This window comes from Vulpes vulpes, chromosome 2, assembly GCF_048418805.1.
Source record: "Vulpes vulpes isolate BD-2025 chromosome 2, VulVul3, whole genome shotgun sequence".
NCBI lineage: Eukaryota > Metazoa > Chordata > Mammalia > Carnivora > Canidae > Vulpes > Vulpes vulpes.
In genome coordinates, this window is record NC_132781.1 from 95,502,703 (window position 1) to 95,518,352 (window position 15,650).

Sequence of the window (15,650 nt, forward strand, 5' to 3'; positions counted from 1 at the left end):
AAGAGATAAAAATTCTAATAACCTCCCAAAATGCTAGAGATAAAAAAAAAAGATTAAAAAAAAAAACACTGTAAGAGAAATGAAGAATGACTTTCATAAGTTTTTACAGACTGTACATAACTGAGGAAAGAATCGGTGAGCTAGAGGATATAGCAATAGAAACATCAAAAACTAAAAAGCAAAGAGAACAAAGATGAAAAATGGGAACAGAATTCTAGGGACTGTTGGCAACTACAAAAGGTGTAACGTACACATAATGAGAATACCAAAAGGAGAAGAAAGGGACAGAACAAAATATGAAACAATAATGATTGAGAATTTACCCAAATTAATGTCAGACACCTATCCACAGCTCCAGGAAGTTCAGAGAACACCAAAGAGAATAAATGTCAAAATATCTACACCTAGGAATATCATCTTCAAACCAAAGAAAATCAAAGACCAAAAAAAAAAAAAAAAAAAAAAATCTCGAAAGAAGCAGGAGAACAAAATAACACATTATCTATAGAGGAACAAAGATAAGAATCACATCCTACTCAGAAACCATGCAAGCAGGAAAAGGAGTGGAGGGAAGTATTTCAAGTATTGAGGGAAAAGAGAAAGAAAAAAATAAGATATTTCATAATGGACAACACCCAAAGAATCTGCATTACATGACTTTTTACATTGTTTTACTTTGTGAAAATTCATCAAGCTATATAATGAACATAATAACAGGGTTTTTTCCCCCTAAAATGTCTACAGAATAGTGAGAAGGAGGGGAGATGAAAAATAGCGAAGCTTTAATAACTATATTCACTCTCCCACTGCAAACCATCTGCCACAGGCTCAAGTTCTAGATAGGAAAACTAATTAACCTCACGTCATGTTCACAACTTTGCTAATTACAAAAGACTGGACATTTTGACTACTGGATTTTCAATTACGTGGGGTTCCTGAGCCTTCATTCAGGGTCTGTGCTTTAAGAACTGGGCAATGTGGCACCCAGTGACCTTTCCGAGTCCTTGGCCGGGCAGATCCCTGAGGCATGCGCCGTCCTATACCAGATGTTTCAAAGTCTTTTTAAAAATATTTGGGTCCCCATGAAGCCCTATTCTACCCAAGTTTATCAGGAGATTTGAGTAGGAATGGGTTTGATGGGCTTCATCATTTATAAAATTAGGAGTGCTGATAAAGGAAGTAAAGCTCTGACAGCTTCGAGCCCTGCACCTGCTCATGGTCATCACTAAGCAGCTTTACTTAGAACACACCCAAGGGGGATCCCTGGGTGGCGCAGCGGTTTAGCACCTGCCTTTGGCCCAGGGCGCGATCCTGGAGACCCAGGATCGAGTCCCACGTCGGGCTCCCGGTGCATGGAGCCTGCTTCTCCCTCTGCCTGTGTCTCTGCCTCTCTCTCTCTCTCTCTCTTTCTCTGTGTGACTATCATAAATAAATAAATAAAAATTTAAAAAAAAAAGTTAACACACCCGAGATGGAACATCAGTCGGGCTGTAAATCTCAGTAAGCTCTGTTAGATGGGAACATGGAGCATTGCTGTAAACTTGTAAACATGCCATTTCCTTTGTGACATGAATTAAGGTATCTGTGAGGTACACCAAACAAACAAAAAAATTGGGCAACAAAAAAGCGTTGTGCTTGTAATTATTTTTAAACCCTCCTGGGATGGTGTGTGCTTGCTCTTGTCTTGTCTTTGCACTCAAGGCAGGAGATGCAGTGAAGGACCTAAGTTACAGCCTGGAACACAGGTGCAGGGGCTCTGGGGCTGCCGGCGAGGGCACCCGCTGCAGGTGGCATCCGGGGCGGGGCCTGCGCGCCGTCGGGCGGCGGGGGCGCGGCGCGTGGCCTGGGCTCCGCGGCGGGGGCCCGGCCCCTCCCCAGATGCCTCCGCGCGCCCGCCGCCCCCCAGCGCGCCAGGCCTCCCGAGCGCCCAGTGCGCAGGCGCCGGCGGGGGGCTCTGAGCCCCGCGGACTAACGGGCGGTCGGGCCGCCCGCCATGTCGCTCTGCGCCTGCTGAACTCCGGAGCGCCCGAGGATGTCTGCGCTGAGGAAGGTGCGAGCCGCGGGGCCGCGGGCGGGGCGCGGCCAGGGACCCCGAGCAGCCGGGGCGCACGGTCGCGGGCTGCACGGCGGCCTCTTCCCTCGCCGGCGGGGGTTCCCCGACCCTGCGCTCTCGGGGCGTGGGTGCGGCGCCGGCTGTGCGGGGCGGACGGGCGGGCTGGGGGAGCTGCGGGGGCTGAGGAGGGGGCGGCGTCCGGCTCCCGCGGGGCAGCGGCGACGGAACACGGGCGCAGCGGAAGCGGCTCGGGTTTGGGGCAGCGCCAGCGGCAGGACGGCCGGTCCCTGGACGGCTCGGGAGCCTCCGGCCACGCGCCCGCCGCACCTGCTGCGGGCCTGTCCTCCGGATGCGGGGCGCCGTACCCGGGCGCTGAGGCACCGGCTGCGCGGGCGGCGCTGGGACCGCGGGGCTGCCGGCGAGCGGCGCGCGCCCCGGGCTACCCGCCGCCTCAGGCGCCCGGCGGGCACCCGCCACAGGTGGCATCCGGGGCGGGGCCTGCGCGCTGTCGGGCGGCGGGGGCGCGGCGCGTGGCCTGGGCTCCGCGGCGGGCCCGGCCCCTCCCCAGATGCCTCCGCGCGCCCGCCGCCCCCCAGCGCGCCAGGCCTCCCGAGCGCCGAGTGCGCAGGCGCCGGCGGGGGGCTCCGAGCGTGCGCCGGGCTGGAGCGCGGTGGGAGCGCGCGGCGGCGGCCCAGCGGGCTAACGGGCGGTATGGCCGCCCGCCATGTCGCTCTGCGCCTGCTGAACTCCGAGCGCCGGAGGATGTCTGCGCTGAGGAAGGTGCGAGCGGCGGGCAGGGACCCCGAGCAGCCGGGGCGCACGGTCGCGGGCTGCGCGGCGGCCTCTTCCCTCGCCGGGGCTGGGCGCCTCGCCGGCGGGGGTTCCCCGACCCTGCGCTCCCGGGGCGTGGGTGCGGCGGGCTGCGCTGGGCTGCTTTTCCTGATCTCCTAGGGCTTATCTGTTGCTTTAAAAATTTTTTTCCTTGTTTATGATTTTAAAAAGCCATAGTTTAAATATCGGGGCCGTATAATTAAAAAAAAATCGATCATCTTCAGAAGTTGATTTTCTTACATGTGTTTTCTATTTTATTTGTAAAAGATTTTACTTATTTGTGAGGAACACAGAGAGGGGCAGAGACACAGGCAGAGGGAGAAGCAGGCTCCCCATAGGAAGCCCACTGTGGGGCTGGATCCTGGGCCGGAATCAGCCCTGAGCCAACGTTAGTCGCTCAGCTTCTCAATCACCCAGGTGTCCCTGTGTTTTCTATTTTAATTTAGATAATAAGGCATATGTCATCAGTCTCGAAGTGATTTGCTATTTGGTTAGTCCCCCAGACTCCTTTCAGGTTTTATCCACAGATTAGAAATTCTAGGGATCTTTCACTTTATGTGTTTTATGCGGATGCTTATTCCTCTGCTCCTCTTGGTTGTTCATTAGAGAACCAAACTTTCTGAAGTGAAGAGGTATAGACAGAATTCTAGTAAGGGGCAGTTACCACTTGAGGAAGTCTTAAGAAATCACTTTATTATTTTTTAAAGCTCTTTTTTTTAAAGATTTTATTTATTCATAAGAGAGACACACAGAGACAGAGTCAGAGACACAGGCAGAGGGAGAAGCAGGCTCCATGCAGGGAGCCCACAGTGGGACTTGATCCTGGGTCTCCAAGATCAAGCCCTGGCCCAAAGGCAGTGCTAAACTGCTGAGCCCCCCGGGCTGCCCAATTTTTAAAACCTTTTTATCAGGGACGCCTGGGTGGCTCAGTGCTTAAGTGTCAGCCTTCAGCCCAGGGTGTGATCCTGGAGTCCTGGGATCGAGTCCCACTTTGGGCTGCCTGCATGCAGCCTGCTTCTCTTTCTGCCTATGTCTGCCTCTCTCTCTCTCTCTCTCTCTGTCTGATGAATAAATAAAATCTTTAAAAAATTCATCAAATGCCTCTTTTGTGCCAACCACAGGACTACGTGCCTTGTTCCCTTGTTGCATTCTTATAACAATCATATTAACCACCACTTCTCCTCTTGCTTTAACTGTACTTTGAGATAACTGGATTCATCTGTTGAAAGACGTAATACAGATCCCGTGTACCCTTGACCCTGCTTCCTCCAGTGGTGACATCTCGCATAGTTATGGTAACCACGTGGGTACATCGTCACTGATGCAGTCCCTTAGGCTTTTTCAGATTTTACCTGTATTATATGCACACACTTGTGTATGTGGATACGTTTGTGTATTTTTTCCTGTCCAGTTTACTACGTGTAGATTAGCGTTTCTTTTGAACATATTGATGGAAAGAAGGCTGAGGTAAGTTATGGGAGGTAAATGGAGTATAGACCTGGTTTGAATCTAGGTCTGTTTGACTCAGAGTTTTGATTTTTCAATAGCAGTAGTGATGGGCACTCCTGGGTGGTGCAGTGGGTTGAGTGACTCTTGGTCTCAGCTCCAGCCATGATCAGGGTCATGATTTGGAGCTTCGTGTCAAGCTCCATGCTGAGCATGGAGTCTGCTTAAGATTCCGTCTCCCTCCCGGGATTGAATGGAGCCTGCTTGAATGTCGGGCTCCCGGTGCATGGAGCCTGCTTCTCCCTCTGCCTATGTCTCTGCCTCTCTCTTTCTCTCTCTGTGTGACTATAATTAAAAAAAAAAGATTCTGTCTCCCTCTGCCCCTGTCCCCTGCCTCTCTGTAAAACAAATTAATCTTAAAAAAAAAACAACCAGTCTTGATGAATAACAGTAATAATAACAACAATAGCTGAAGCTCACTGAGTTACATATGAAATAGACTATTTACCATGTGCCGGGGCTGTTCTAATATATTACTTCAGTTAACCCCCCCCCCCAAGAACTATGCCTCATAAATTATGTTATAGTTGAACTAGTATTATTAATTAAAATAACCATATTTCCAAGGAACAAGGAATTCCCTTTACTGCTCCTGAAATCAATAATAAAATAGTGAAATTCTACCTCCTTTTTACATAATGTTCAATTTGAACCTCTGACCTTAACCACTGATCTTGGCAATTGTCATGTTTTTGAAGGTGTGCGTATCTGTGTATGTGTAAAGTGAGACCTGTATTATTATACATCGAATTATGTTGGTACACCTTACAATACTTTTATGAAATCATAAGAGCTAGGTTAGGCACGATGCCAGGTTTTTAAGAGAATAAGTGTAAATCATCAAGAATACTTAAGAATGTAATAGGGAGGGATCCCTGAGTGGCGCAGCGGTTTAGCGCCTGCCTTTGGCCCAGGGCGCGATCCTGGAGACCCGGGATCGAATCCCACGTCGGGCTCCCGGTGCATGGAGCCTGCTTCTCCCTCTGCCTGTGTCTCTGCCTCTCTCTCTCTCTCTCTCTCTCTCTCTCTCTGTGACTATCATAAATAAATAAAAATTAAAAAAAAAAAAAAGAATGTAATAGGGAGACATTTTTTCCCCCTAAAGTAGAGTAGATCTTTTTGGCCACATGCAGTCCCAGAAATGTTTGAGTTTATTTATTTTATTTTTTATTTTTTATTTTTTTTGAATGTTTGAGTTTAATGTCTCAAGTTACAGATCCAGCTTTCCAAGGGAAAGCGAATACATTTGGTGAATGATCAGTAATTATCAGAATATGAATATTATCAGAATATGATAATACTTTAGGAAGATAATAGATATACTAATCAGCAGGCCATAATTTACTATTCTTTGCTAGTTACATATCTTGTAAAGCTGTCCCTGTGATGAACAGCAGCACTTCAGAGCAGGAATAACAATACGCTCCTGTGTCGTAGATCCCAGGAGGTTTCGGTGCTCTTGTAGACAGCAGACAGAAATAAAAGGAAGTTTCTCTTTTTACCTCGTATAATCCCACTGGAGAGTAAAATGTGTGCTGAGAGTTGATACTGACTTCTTCTAGGTCACCTCCCTGAAGAGGCCCCGGGCAGGCACTGTCATAACAGTTCTTGGACAGGAGTCTGATGGCCCCCAAAGGAGGTGGAGGGTTTCTGCAACAGGCTACTGGTGGAACAGGGCACTACTGTCTAGCCCCAGGAAGCTTCTAGTGAGGAGGGCCCCTAGGAACCTGCCTCCTTTTCCTTAAATCTTTCAGAGGGTACGGCATACGCCCAGATTGGAGTTAAAGGTAAACTCAGTTCTGTGTAGCTTGTGGTTGTTGCTTTTGAAAAATGAGCAGCTACAAGAAAGCAACACCACGTATGGCTTAATAGGCCTTAGCTTTTTGGAACTTGAATTTGGATGTAGATAACGCAAATGGTTTTGAAGCTATATATCATTAGGAACTCTTTGGAAACCACAAAACCTTTTTAATGGGCCACTCTATCAATTTTCTGCTCTTCTAAGGAGTTTTTCCTATTCATGACTCATTTTGCTCTTTGGCTAACACTGAGGCAAATGTAGTGACAACTTAGTTTTCTTCTTCCTCTGAAAGCTTGTACACATTTTCTGCCTCGGGTTGTGTCCACGAGGATGCCTGGAGAATGTTGACAAAGGAAAGGTTAGACTAGCCTGTTGATGCTGCGTATTTGGGCTTTAAAAATCAAAAAGGTTCCTTGGCTTCCTCGGAGAAGCATTCTGCTTGATGGCCCAGAATACTGATCCAGTAAAAACGACATGTTCCAGCCATCCTTCACACACACCTTAAGTGAAATTAATGAGATCACTCTACAATTACGCTTTGTGTTTTATTTTCACTTTCCAGGTCTGTATGAGCTGTTGGCTCTTGTGCCAGGCCAGCTAGGGCCACGTGTGGACAGCCAGGAAGACCTGACCTTCCTCTTGGATATGTTTGGTGAGAAAAGCCTGCATTCACTGGTAAAGGTAAAACCATGCTGATGTCAGATTCTCTTGGTGGGAAAACATGGAAAAATATTTTGAGCACCGTCTCATAAACCAGAGATCAAATTGTTGCCTTCTGCAAGGCAGAACAAAACAGCCTTGTTCCACTTCCCTGACGGGCATGGAAGTTGTTAAAGATTCTACCAAAAATACCTAGATGATTTCCCTTAATGGTGGTGATCTGGCTGTGTGCACTAATGAAGCCAACGTGTGCCTGCCCTTGTTTAGAGGAAGAATATGAAATAATAGCAGGAAGGTTTAGGCTCCTAATGGACAATATTCATGAGCTGGAATTTAACTTGAGTAGATGAATGGTCACAGCAAAAATTAGAAGGAATATATTTTCTGACGTTAAGGATGGCAGCAGTTTGTAGCCACATTAATTTTAAAAAATTACCTTTCCACATAAATCTTAAGATAATTTGTTCCAGCTCTCTGAAGAAAGTCCATGGTATTTTGATAGGGATTGCATTAAATGTGTAAATTGCCCTAGGTAGCTTTGACATTTTCAGTATATTAATTCTTTCAATCCATGACCATGGAGTATTTTTCCATCTCTTTGTGTCTTCCTCAGTTTCTTTCAGAAGGGTTCTGTAGTTTTTAGGGTATAGATCCTTTACCTCTTTGGTTAGGTTTATTCCTAGGTATCTTATGCTTTTGGGTGCAATTGTAAATGGGATGGACTCCTTAATTTCTCTTTCTTCAGTCTCATTGGTAGTGTGTAGAAATGCCACTGACTTCTGGGCATTGATTTTGTATCCTGCCACACTGCCGAAATGCTGTATGAGTTCTAGCAATCTTGGGGTAGAGTCTTTTGGGTTTTCTATGTAGAGTATTATGTCATCGGCGAAGAGGGAGAGTTTGACTTTTTGGCCAATGTAAATGCCTTTTATGTCTTTTGTTATCTTATTGCTGAGGCTAGGGCTTCAAGTACTATGTTGAATAGCAGTGGTGAGAGTGGACATCCCTGTCTTGTTCTTGATCTTAGAGAAAAGGCTCCTAGTGTTTCCCCATTGAGAATGATATTTGCTGTGGGCTTTTTGTAGGTGGCTTTTAAAATGCTGAGGCATGTTCCCTCTATCCCTACACTCTGAAGAGTTTTGATCAGGAATGGATGCTGTATTTTGTCGAATGGTTTCTCTGCATCTATTGAGAGGATCATATGGTTCTTGATTTTTCTCTTTGATATGATGAATCACATTGATTGTTTTACGAGTGTTGAACCAGAGTTGCGTCCTGGGGATAAATCCTACTTGGTCATGGTGAATCATCTTCTTAATATATTGTTGGATCCTAGTGGCTAATATCTTGTTGAGAATTTTGCATCTGTGTTCATCAGGGATATTGGTCTATAATTCTCCTTTTCAGTGGGGTCTTTGTCTGGTTTTGGAATTAGGGTGATGCAGGCCTCATTGAACGAGTTTGGAAGTACTCCATCTCTTTGTATTTTCCGAACAGCTTTAGTAGAATAGGTATGGTTTCTTCTTTAAACGTTTCTTAGAATTCCCCAGGGAAGCCATCTGGCCCTGGACTTTTGTGTCTTGGGAGGTTTTTGATGACTGCTTCAATTTACTCCCTGGCTATTGGCCTGTTCAGGAAACAACAAATGCTGGAGAGGATGTGGAGAAAGGGGAACCCTATTGTACTGTTGGTGGGAATGTCAATTGGTGCAGCCACTCTGGAAAACTGTGTGGAGGTTCCTTGAAGAGTTGAAAATAGATTTGCCCTATGACCCAGCAATTGCACTGCTGGGGATTTACCCCAAAGATACAGATGCAGTGAAACGCCAGGACACCTGCACCCCGATGTTTATAGCAGCATTGTCCACAATAGCCAAACTGTGGAAGGAGCCTCAGTGTCCATCGAAAGATGATGGATAAAGAAGATGTGTTTTATGTATACAATGGAATATTACTCTGCCGTTAGAAATGACAAAAAATTGTGGCATGTTTCCTTTAAATTCCCAGAATTTACATTCTGTTTCTTTGTGTAGTGCTGACAGGCTGTACAATGCAGAGAACAGGCATGTGCGACTCTTCTGCTCTGATACGGTGCTGATCCAAATTGTATGGACAACAAGGGCAACAACGCTCTCCATTATGTGGCCTTTGAGGATAATTAATGTCTCAATAGGGAAGCTGCTTTTTACACAAAGGCGATGCAGAGGCAAAATGCAAGGTACAGATCAACTTTTTTCTTACAGTGTAGTTGACATTATAAATATATATATATATAATACATATGTAGCTGCAAAAGGTTTATTCTATATATATGTACATATATATGAATACATCGACACTGAATTTTATAAATTAGGTTCTGTCATCATGGAAACAACTTCAAAACCAAGGCAGGGGGAGGGAAAGAGAAAAGTAATGCATATAGAAAGGCTACATTCTGTCTGCCAGACGCCTTTCCACACCAGAAAGAAAATCTTCCCTTTTGTGCCTGGGAGTATATGGTGCACTCAGGGCCCACAAAGGATTGAAGGCCTAGAGGGGAGTGTGGATGATGATGGCCAAATGCTGTGCAGGGGCTTAGGAAATGGATGCTTCTGGGGATTAGTAGGAGACCGTGACCCAGAGGAGTTAGAGTAGCTTGGGTGAGTGTAAATGGGAGGAGATAGCATCAGGTTGTAATAGGCCTTGTGAGCTCTAGGCCGTAAGGTTCAGAAGATGAGAGCAAGGGGATCAGGTCATGACATCCCACAGAGCATATGTATTTGTGCTGGTAGCCACTCTGCCAGCCACGTACCAAGGTGAGGTCTCCCATTCCGCAGAGTAGCACTTACTCAGCCTGTGTAGTTCCTATTATTACTATTGTTTCGTAACCTTTATAAACAACAGGGGTCTTAGACCCCTGGCCCTTCATATCTTGATGAAGTTCCAATAGTTCACTTTTACTTTTGTTTCTCTTGCCTTTGTGGATGTCTCTTGCAAGAAGTTACTGTCGCTGTGTTCAGAAAGGGTGTTGCCTGTGTTCTCCTCTAGGATGTTGATGGGATCTTGTCTCACATTTAGGTCTTTCATCCATTTTGAGTTTATCTTTGTGTATGGTGAAAGAGAGTGGTCTAGTTTCATTCTTCTGCATGTGGATGTCCAATTTTCCCAGCACCATTTACAAAGAGACTATCTTTCTTCCAGTGGATAGTCTTTCCTCCTTTATCGAATATTAGTTGACCATAAAGTTGAGGGTCCACTTCTGGGTTCTCTATTCTGTTCCATTGATCTATGTGTCTGTTTTTGTGCCAGTACCACACTGTCTTGATGACAACAGCTTTGTAGTACAACCTGAAATCTGGCATTGTGATGCCCCCAGTTATGGTTTTCTTTTTTAAAATTCCCCTGGCTATTTGGGGTCGTTTCAGATTCCACACAAATCTTAAAATAATTTGTTCTAACTCTCTGAAGAAAGTCCATGGTATTTTGATAGGGATTGCATTAAACGTGTAAATTGCCCTGGGTAACATTGACATTTTCACAATATTAATTCTGCCAATCCATGAGCATGGAATATTTTTCCATCTCTTTGTGTCTTCCTCAATTTCTTTCAGAAGTGTTCTATAGTTTTTAGGGTATAGATCCTTTACCTCTTTGGTTAGGTTTATTCCTAGGTATCTTATGCTTTTGGTTGCAATTATAAATGGGATTGACTCCTTAATTTCTCTTTCTTCAGTCTCATTGTTAGTGTATAGAAATGCCACTGACTTCTGGGCTTTGATTTTGTATCCTGCCATGCTACCAAATTGCTGTATGAGTTCTAGCAATCTTGGAGTGGAGGCTTTTGGGTTTTCTGCATAAAGTATCATGTCATCGGTGAAGAGGGAGAGTTTGACTTCTTCTTTGCCAATGTGAATGCCTTTAATGTCTTTTTGTCGTCTGATTGCTGAGGCTAGAACTTCCAGTACTATGTTGAAGAGCAGTGGTGAGAGTGGACATCCCTGTCTTGTTCCTGATCTTAGGGGAAAGGCTCCCAGTGCTTCCCCATTGAGAAGGATATTTGCTGTGGGCTTTTCGTAGATGGCTTTTAAGATGTTGAGGAATGTTCCCTCTATCCCTACACTCTGAAGGGTTTTGATCAGGAATGGATGCTGTATTTGTCAAATGCTCTCTCTGCATCTAATGAGAGGATCATATGGTTCTTGATTTTTCTCTTGCTGATATGATGAATCACATTGATTGTTTTACGAGTGTTGAACCAGAGTTGCGTCCTGGGGATAAATCCTACTTGGTCATGGTGAATAATTTTCTTAATGTCCTGTGGGATCCTATTGGCTAGTATCTTGTTGAGAATTTTTGCATCCATGTTCATCAGGGATATTGGTCTGTAATTCTCCTTTTTGGTGGGGTCTTTGTCTGGTTTTGGAATTAAGGTGATGCTGGCCTCATAGAACGAATTTGGAAGAACTCCATCTCTTTCTATCTTTCCAAACCGCTCTAGAAGAATAGGTATGGTTTCTTCTTTAACGTTTGATAGAATTCCCCTGGGAAGCCATCTGGCCCTGGACTTTTGTGTCTTGGGGGGTTTGTGATGACTGCTTCAATTTCCTCCCTGGTTATTGGCCTGTTCAGGTTTTCTATTTCTTCCTGTTCCGGTTTGGGTAGTTTGTGGCTTTCCAGGAATGCGCCCATTTCTTCTAGATTGCCTAATAATGTATTGGTGTATAGCTGTTCATAATATGTTTTTATTTTTTTTACTTTTTAAGGATTTATTTATTTATTTATGATAGACATAGAGAGACAGAGGCAGAGACACAGGAGGAGGGAGAAGCAGTCTCCATGCCGGAAGCCCGACGTGGGACTCGATCCCGGGACTCCAGGATCGTACCCTGGACCAAAGGCAGGCGCCAAACCGCTGAGCCACCCAGGGACCCCCATAATATGTTTTTTTTTTTTTCATAATATGTATTGAAAATCGTTTATTTCCTTGGTGTTGGTAGTGATCTCTCCTTTCTCATTCATGATTTTATTAATTTGAGTCTTCTCTCTCTTCTTTTTAATAAGGCTGGCTAATGGTTTATCTATCTTATTAATTCAAAAAACCAACTCCTGGTTCTGTTGATCTGTTCCATAGTTCTTCTGGTCTTGATTTCATTGAGTTCTGCTCGAATCTTTATTAACTCTCTTCTTCTGCTTGGTGTAGGGTCTATTTGCTGTTTTTTCTCTAGGTCCTTTATGTGTAAGGTTAGCTTTTGTATTTGGTTCTTTCCAGTTTTTGAATGGATGTTTGTATTGTGATGTATTTCCCCCTTAGGACTGCTTTTGCTGCATCCCAAAGATTTTGAACGGTTGGATCTTCATTCTCATTAGTTTCCATGAATCTTTTTAATTCTTCCTTAATTTCCTGGTTGACCCTTTCATCTTTTAGCAAGATGGTCCTTAACCTCCACGTGTTTGAGGTCCTTCCAAACTTCTTGTTGTGATTTAGTTCTAATTTCAAGGCATTATGGTCTGAGAATATGCAGCGGATGATCCCAATCTTTTGGTATCGGTTCAGACCCGATTTGTGACCCAGTATGTGGTCTATTCTGGAGAAAGTTCCATGTGCACTTGAGAAGAATGTGTATTCAGTTGAGTTTGGATGTAAAGGTCTGTAGATATCTGTGAAATCCATCTGGTCCAGTGTATCATTTAAAGCTCTCGTTTCTTTGGAGATGTTGTGCTTAGAAGACCTATTGAGTATAGAAAGAGCTAGATTGAAGTCACCAAGTATAAGTGTATTATTATCTAAGTATTTCTTCACTTTGGTTACTAATTGATTGATATATTTGGCAGCTCCCACATTCGGGGCATATATATTGAGGATTGTTAAGTCCTCTTGTTGGATAGATCCTTTAAGTATGATATAGTGTCCCTCTTCATCTCTCACTACAGTCTTCGGGGTAAATTTTAGTTTATCTGATATAAGGATGGGTTAAGGATGGCTACCCCTGCTTTCTTTTGAGGACCATTTGAATGGTAAATGGTTCTCCAACCTTTTATTTTCAGGCTGGAGGTGTCCTTCTGTCTAAAACGAGTCTCTTGTAGACAGCAAATAGATGGGTCCTGCTTTTTTATCCAGTCTGAAACCCTGCGCCTTTGGATGGGGTCATTAAGCCCGTTCACGTTCAGAGTTACTATTGAAAGGTATGAGTTTAGTGTCATCATGATATCTGTTCAGTCCTTGTTTTTGTGGATTGTTCCACTGAACTTCTTCTTAAAGGGGAATTTTAAGAGTCCCCCTTAAAATTTCTTGCAGAGCTGGTTTGGAGGTCACATATTCTTTCAGTTCCTGCCTGTCTTGGAAGCTCTCTATCTCTCCTTCCATTTTGAATGATAGCCTTGCTGGATAAAGTATTCTTGGTTGCATGTTCTTCTCATTTAGGACCCTGAATATATCCTGCCAGCCCTTTGTGGCCTGCCAGGTCTCTGTGGAGAGGTCTGCTGTTACCCTAATACTCCTCCCCATGAAAGTCAGGGATTTTGTCTCTTGTTGCTTTAAGGATCTCTTTATCTTTGTAATTTCCAAGCTTCACTATTAAATGTCAAGGTGTTGAACGGTTTTTATTGATTTTAGGGGGGGATCTCTCTATTTCCTGGATCTGAATGCCTGTTTCCCTTCCCAGATTAGGAAAGTTTTCAGCTATGATTTGTTCAAATACATATTCTCGCCCCTCTGTCTCTTTTCGGAGCCCTCGGGAACCCCAATTAAATGTAGGTTTTTCTTCCTCAGGCTGTCGTTTATTTCCCTTAATCTATCTTCATGGTCTTTTAATTGTTTGTCTCTTTTTTCCTCAGTTTCCCTCTTTGCCATCAACTTGTCTTCTATGTCACTCACTGGTTCTTCCACCTCGTCAACCCTCGTCATTAGGACTTCTAGTTTGGATTGCATCTCATTCAATTGATTTTTAATTTCAGCCTGATTGGATCTAAATTCTGCAGTCATGAAGTCTCTTGAGTCCTTTATGCTTTTTTTCTAGAGCCACCAGTAGCTATATAATAGTGCTTCTGAATTGGCTTTCTGACATTGAATTGTAATCCAGATTTTGTAACTCTGTGGGAGAGAAGACTGTTTGTTTCTTTTGAGGCGAGGTTTTCCTTCTAGTCATTTTTCTCAGAGCAGAGTGGCCAAAAACAAGTTGTATTGGGAAAAGGAGAAAAAGAGAGGATAGAAAGAAGGAAAGGAAAGAGAAAAAAAAGAAAAAGGGAAGAAAAAGAGAAAGAAAAAGGAAAAAAAGGGTGGGGGAAGCAAGAAAAAGGAAAAAAAAGGGTGGGGGAAGCAATCAAATCAAAAAGAAAAGAAGAAAAAAAAACACAGGGGAGTATCTTCTGATTCTGTATACTTTATGTCCCTTGACTTCCTTGGACCTTGTCCGTCTAGTTGGTCTTAAGGGGGAGTGGCCTGTTGTGCTGATTTTTAGGTGGTAGCCCTTGGAGCTGCTCTGCCCCCTGCCTGGTGCAGGGCTCAGTGGGGGTTGTTTACCCCGTGAGGCCCCAGGAGGAACATCCCCAGTGGCCGCGGCTAGCTCTGGAGCCCTGGATTCAGCTCCTGGAGTAACTATGGAGCTCTCCGTCTGCAGGGCCTGGAGGCTCCAGGGGCGGGCCGTTGATCTGCTCAGCTCAGGGCGGGGTAGGAGAGTCCTTGTTGTCCTGGGCCCTCCTGGCCTCTGCCTGTCCTGTGGGGAGGCCAGAACCTGGGCTGTGTCTTGGCGCTCAGTGCTCCGGGGCCTGTGCTGTTGGATTTGCCCTTCAGGTGGCGCACCCCCCTCCGTGGAGCCACTGCCGGAGGTGCCCCCCCCCCCCCCCCCGCCCCAAGCTGCTCCCGTGGTGGCGCAGCCTCCTCTGCACGGAGCCTCTTCCTCTGCTGGAGCCGCCTGTGAGCTGCTCCCGGGCCACGCAGCACCCTCTGCTCCTGGGTCCAGCCATGCCCGCGCTGCAGCCCTTTAGGGATCTCCCTGCACTCTCCCCGGGGCACAGTTGCTCTGTTACTGTCCCAGGGAGCCTGAGGGCATCCCTGCCCTCCTGGGGTCCTGCTCCAAATCTCTGCAAGGCCTTTCCGCCTGGGAAGATTGGTGAAGCTCCTGCTTCTCCAGGGCAGAGCTCTCCTGTCCTGGGGACATTCGCCCCAGCCTTTGCCCGACTCCTCGCAGGGCCTCTCCCCTTTGGAAGCCTTTTGTTTCTTTATTTCTTTTTTCCCCCCCATCTTCCTACCTTGATAGAAGCGCACTGTAGCATTCCAAGTGTTCTCTCTTTAAATCTCAGCCGAATTCATAGATTTTCAGGATAATTTGAAGGTTATCTAGGTAATTTCGTGGGGGCAGGTGATTTGGAGACCCTACTCTTCCACCTTCTTGCGCCTCCTCCAGAAGCTGTTTTTATACAAAGGAGATACAGAAGCAAAAAACAAGGTACATATCAACTTTTTTTCTACAACATAGTTGACATTTTAGGTATATATATATATATATATATAGCTTCAAGAGTTTTTATTCTATATATATGTACGTATATATGAACAGATCGACACCAACTTTTAAACATCAGGTCCTGTCATCATGGAAACATCTCCAAAACCAAGGCAGGGAAAGAGAAAAGTAATGCATTTAGAAAGGCTACATTCTGTTTGCCAGATGCCCTTCCACACCAGAAAGAAAATCTTACCTCTCGTTCCTGGGAGTACATGGTTTGTACAGGGCCCACAAAGGATTGAGGGCCTAGAGGGGAGTGTGGATGATGATGGCCGAATGCTGTGCAGGGTCTTAGGAAATGGATGCTTTCGGGG

General features: G+C 45.2%; 1 protein-coding gene and 1 pseudogene across 32 annotated transcripts in view; both read left to right on the forward strand.

Annotated features, from left to right (window-relative positions):
• Nucleotides 1–1,046: 1,046 nt before the first annotated feature.
• LOC112931117 (ATP synthase subunit ATP5MJ, mitochondrial pseudogene) lies at nucleotides 1,047–1,229 on the forward strand (annotated as a pseudogene).
• A 605-nt stretch (nucleotides 1,230–1,834) lies between these two features.
• LOC112931128 (uncharacterized) overlaps nucleotides 1,835–15,650 on the forward strand; it is a 139,876-nt gene continuing 126,060 nt past the window's right edge. For 20 of the 32 annotated variants that reach the window (XR_011999939.1, XR_011999940.1, XR_011999927.1 and 17 more), the window contains exons 1-3: nucleotides 1,835–2,050; nucleotides 6,754–6,872; nucleotides 8,884–9,068. Coding sequence is in view for 4 of the 32 variants with exons in the window: in XM_072749331.1 (XP_072605432.1) it covers nucleotides 1,879–2,050; nucleotides 6,754–6,872 (291 nt within the window). In the remaining 28 variants the exon portion in view is untranslated. Of the gene's footprint in view, nucleotides 2,051–2,683; nucleotides 2,834–6,753; nucleotides 6,873–8,883; nucleotides 9,069–15,650 lie in introns of those variants that run through there. The other 12 variants (XR_011999934.1, XR_011999942.1, XR_011999941.1 and 9 more) reach the window with 3 other exon arrangements.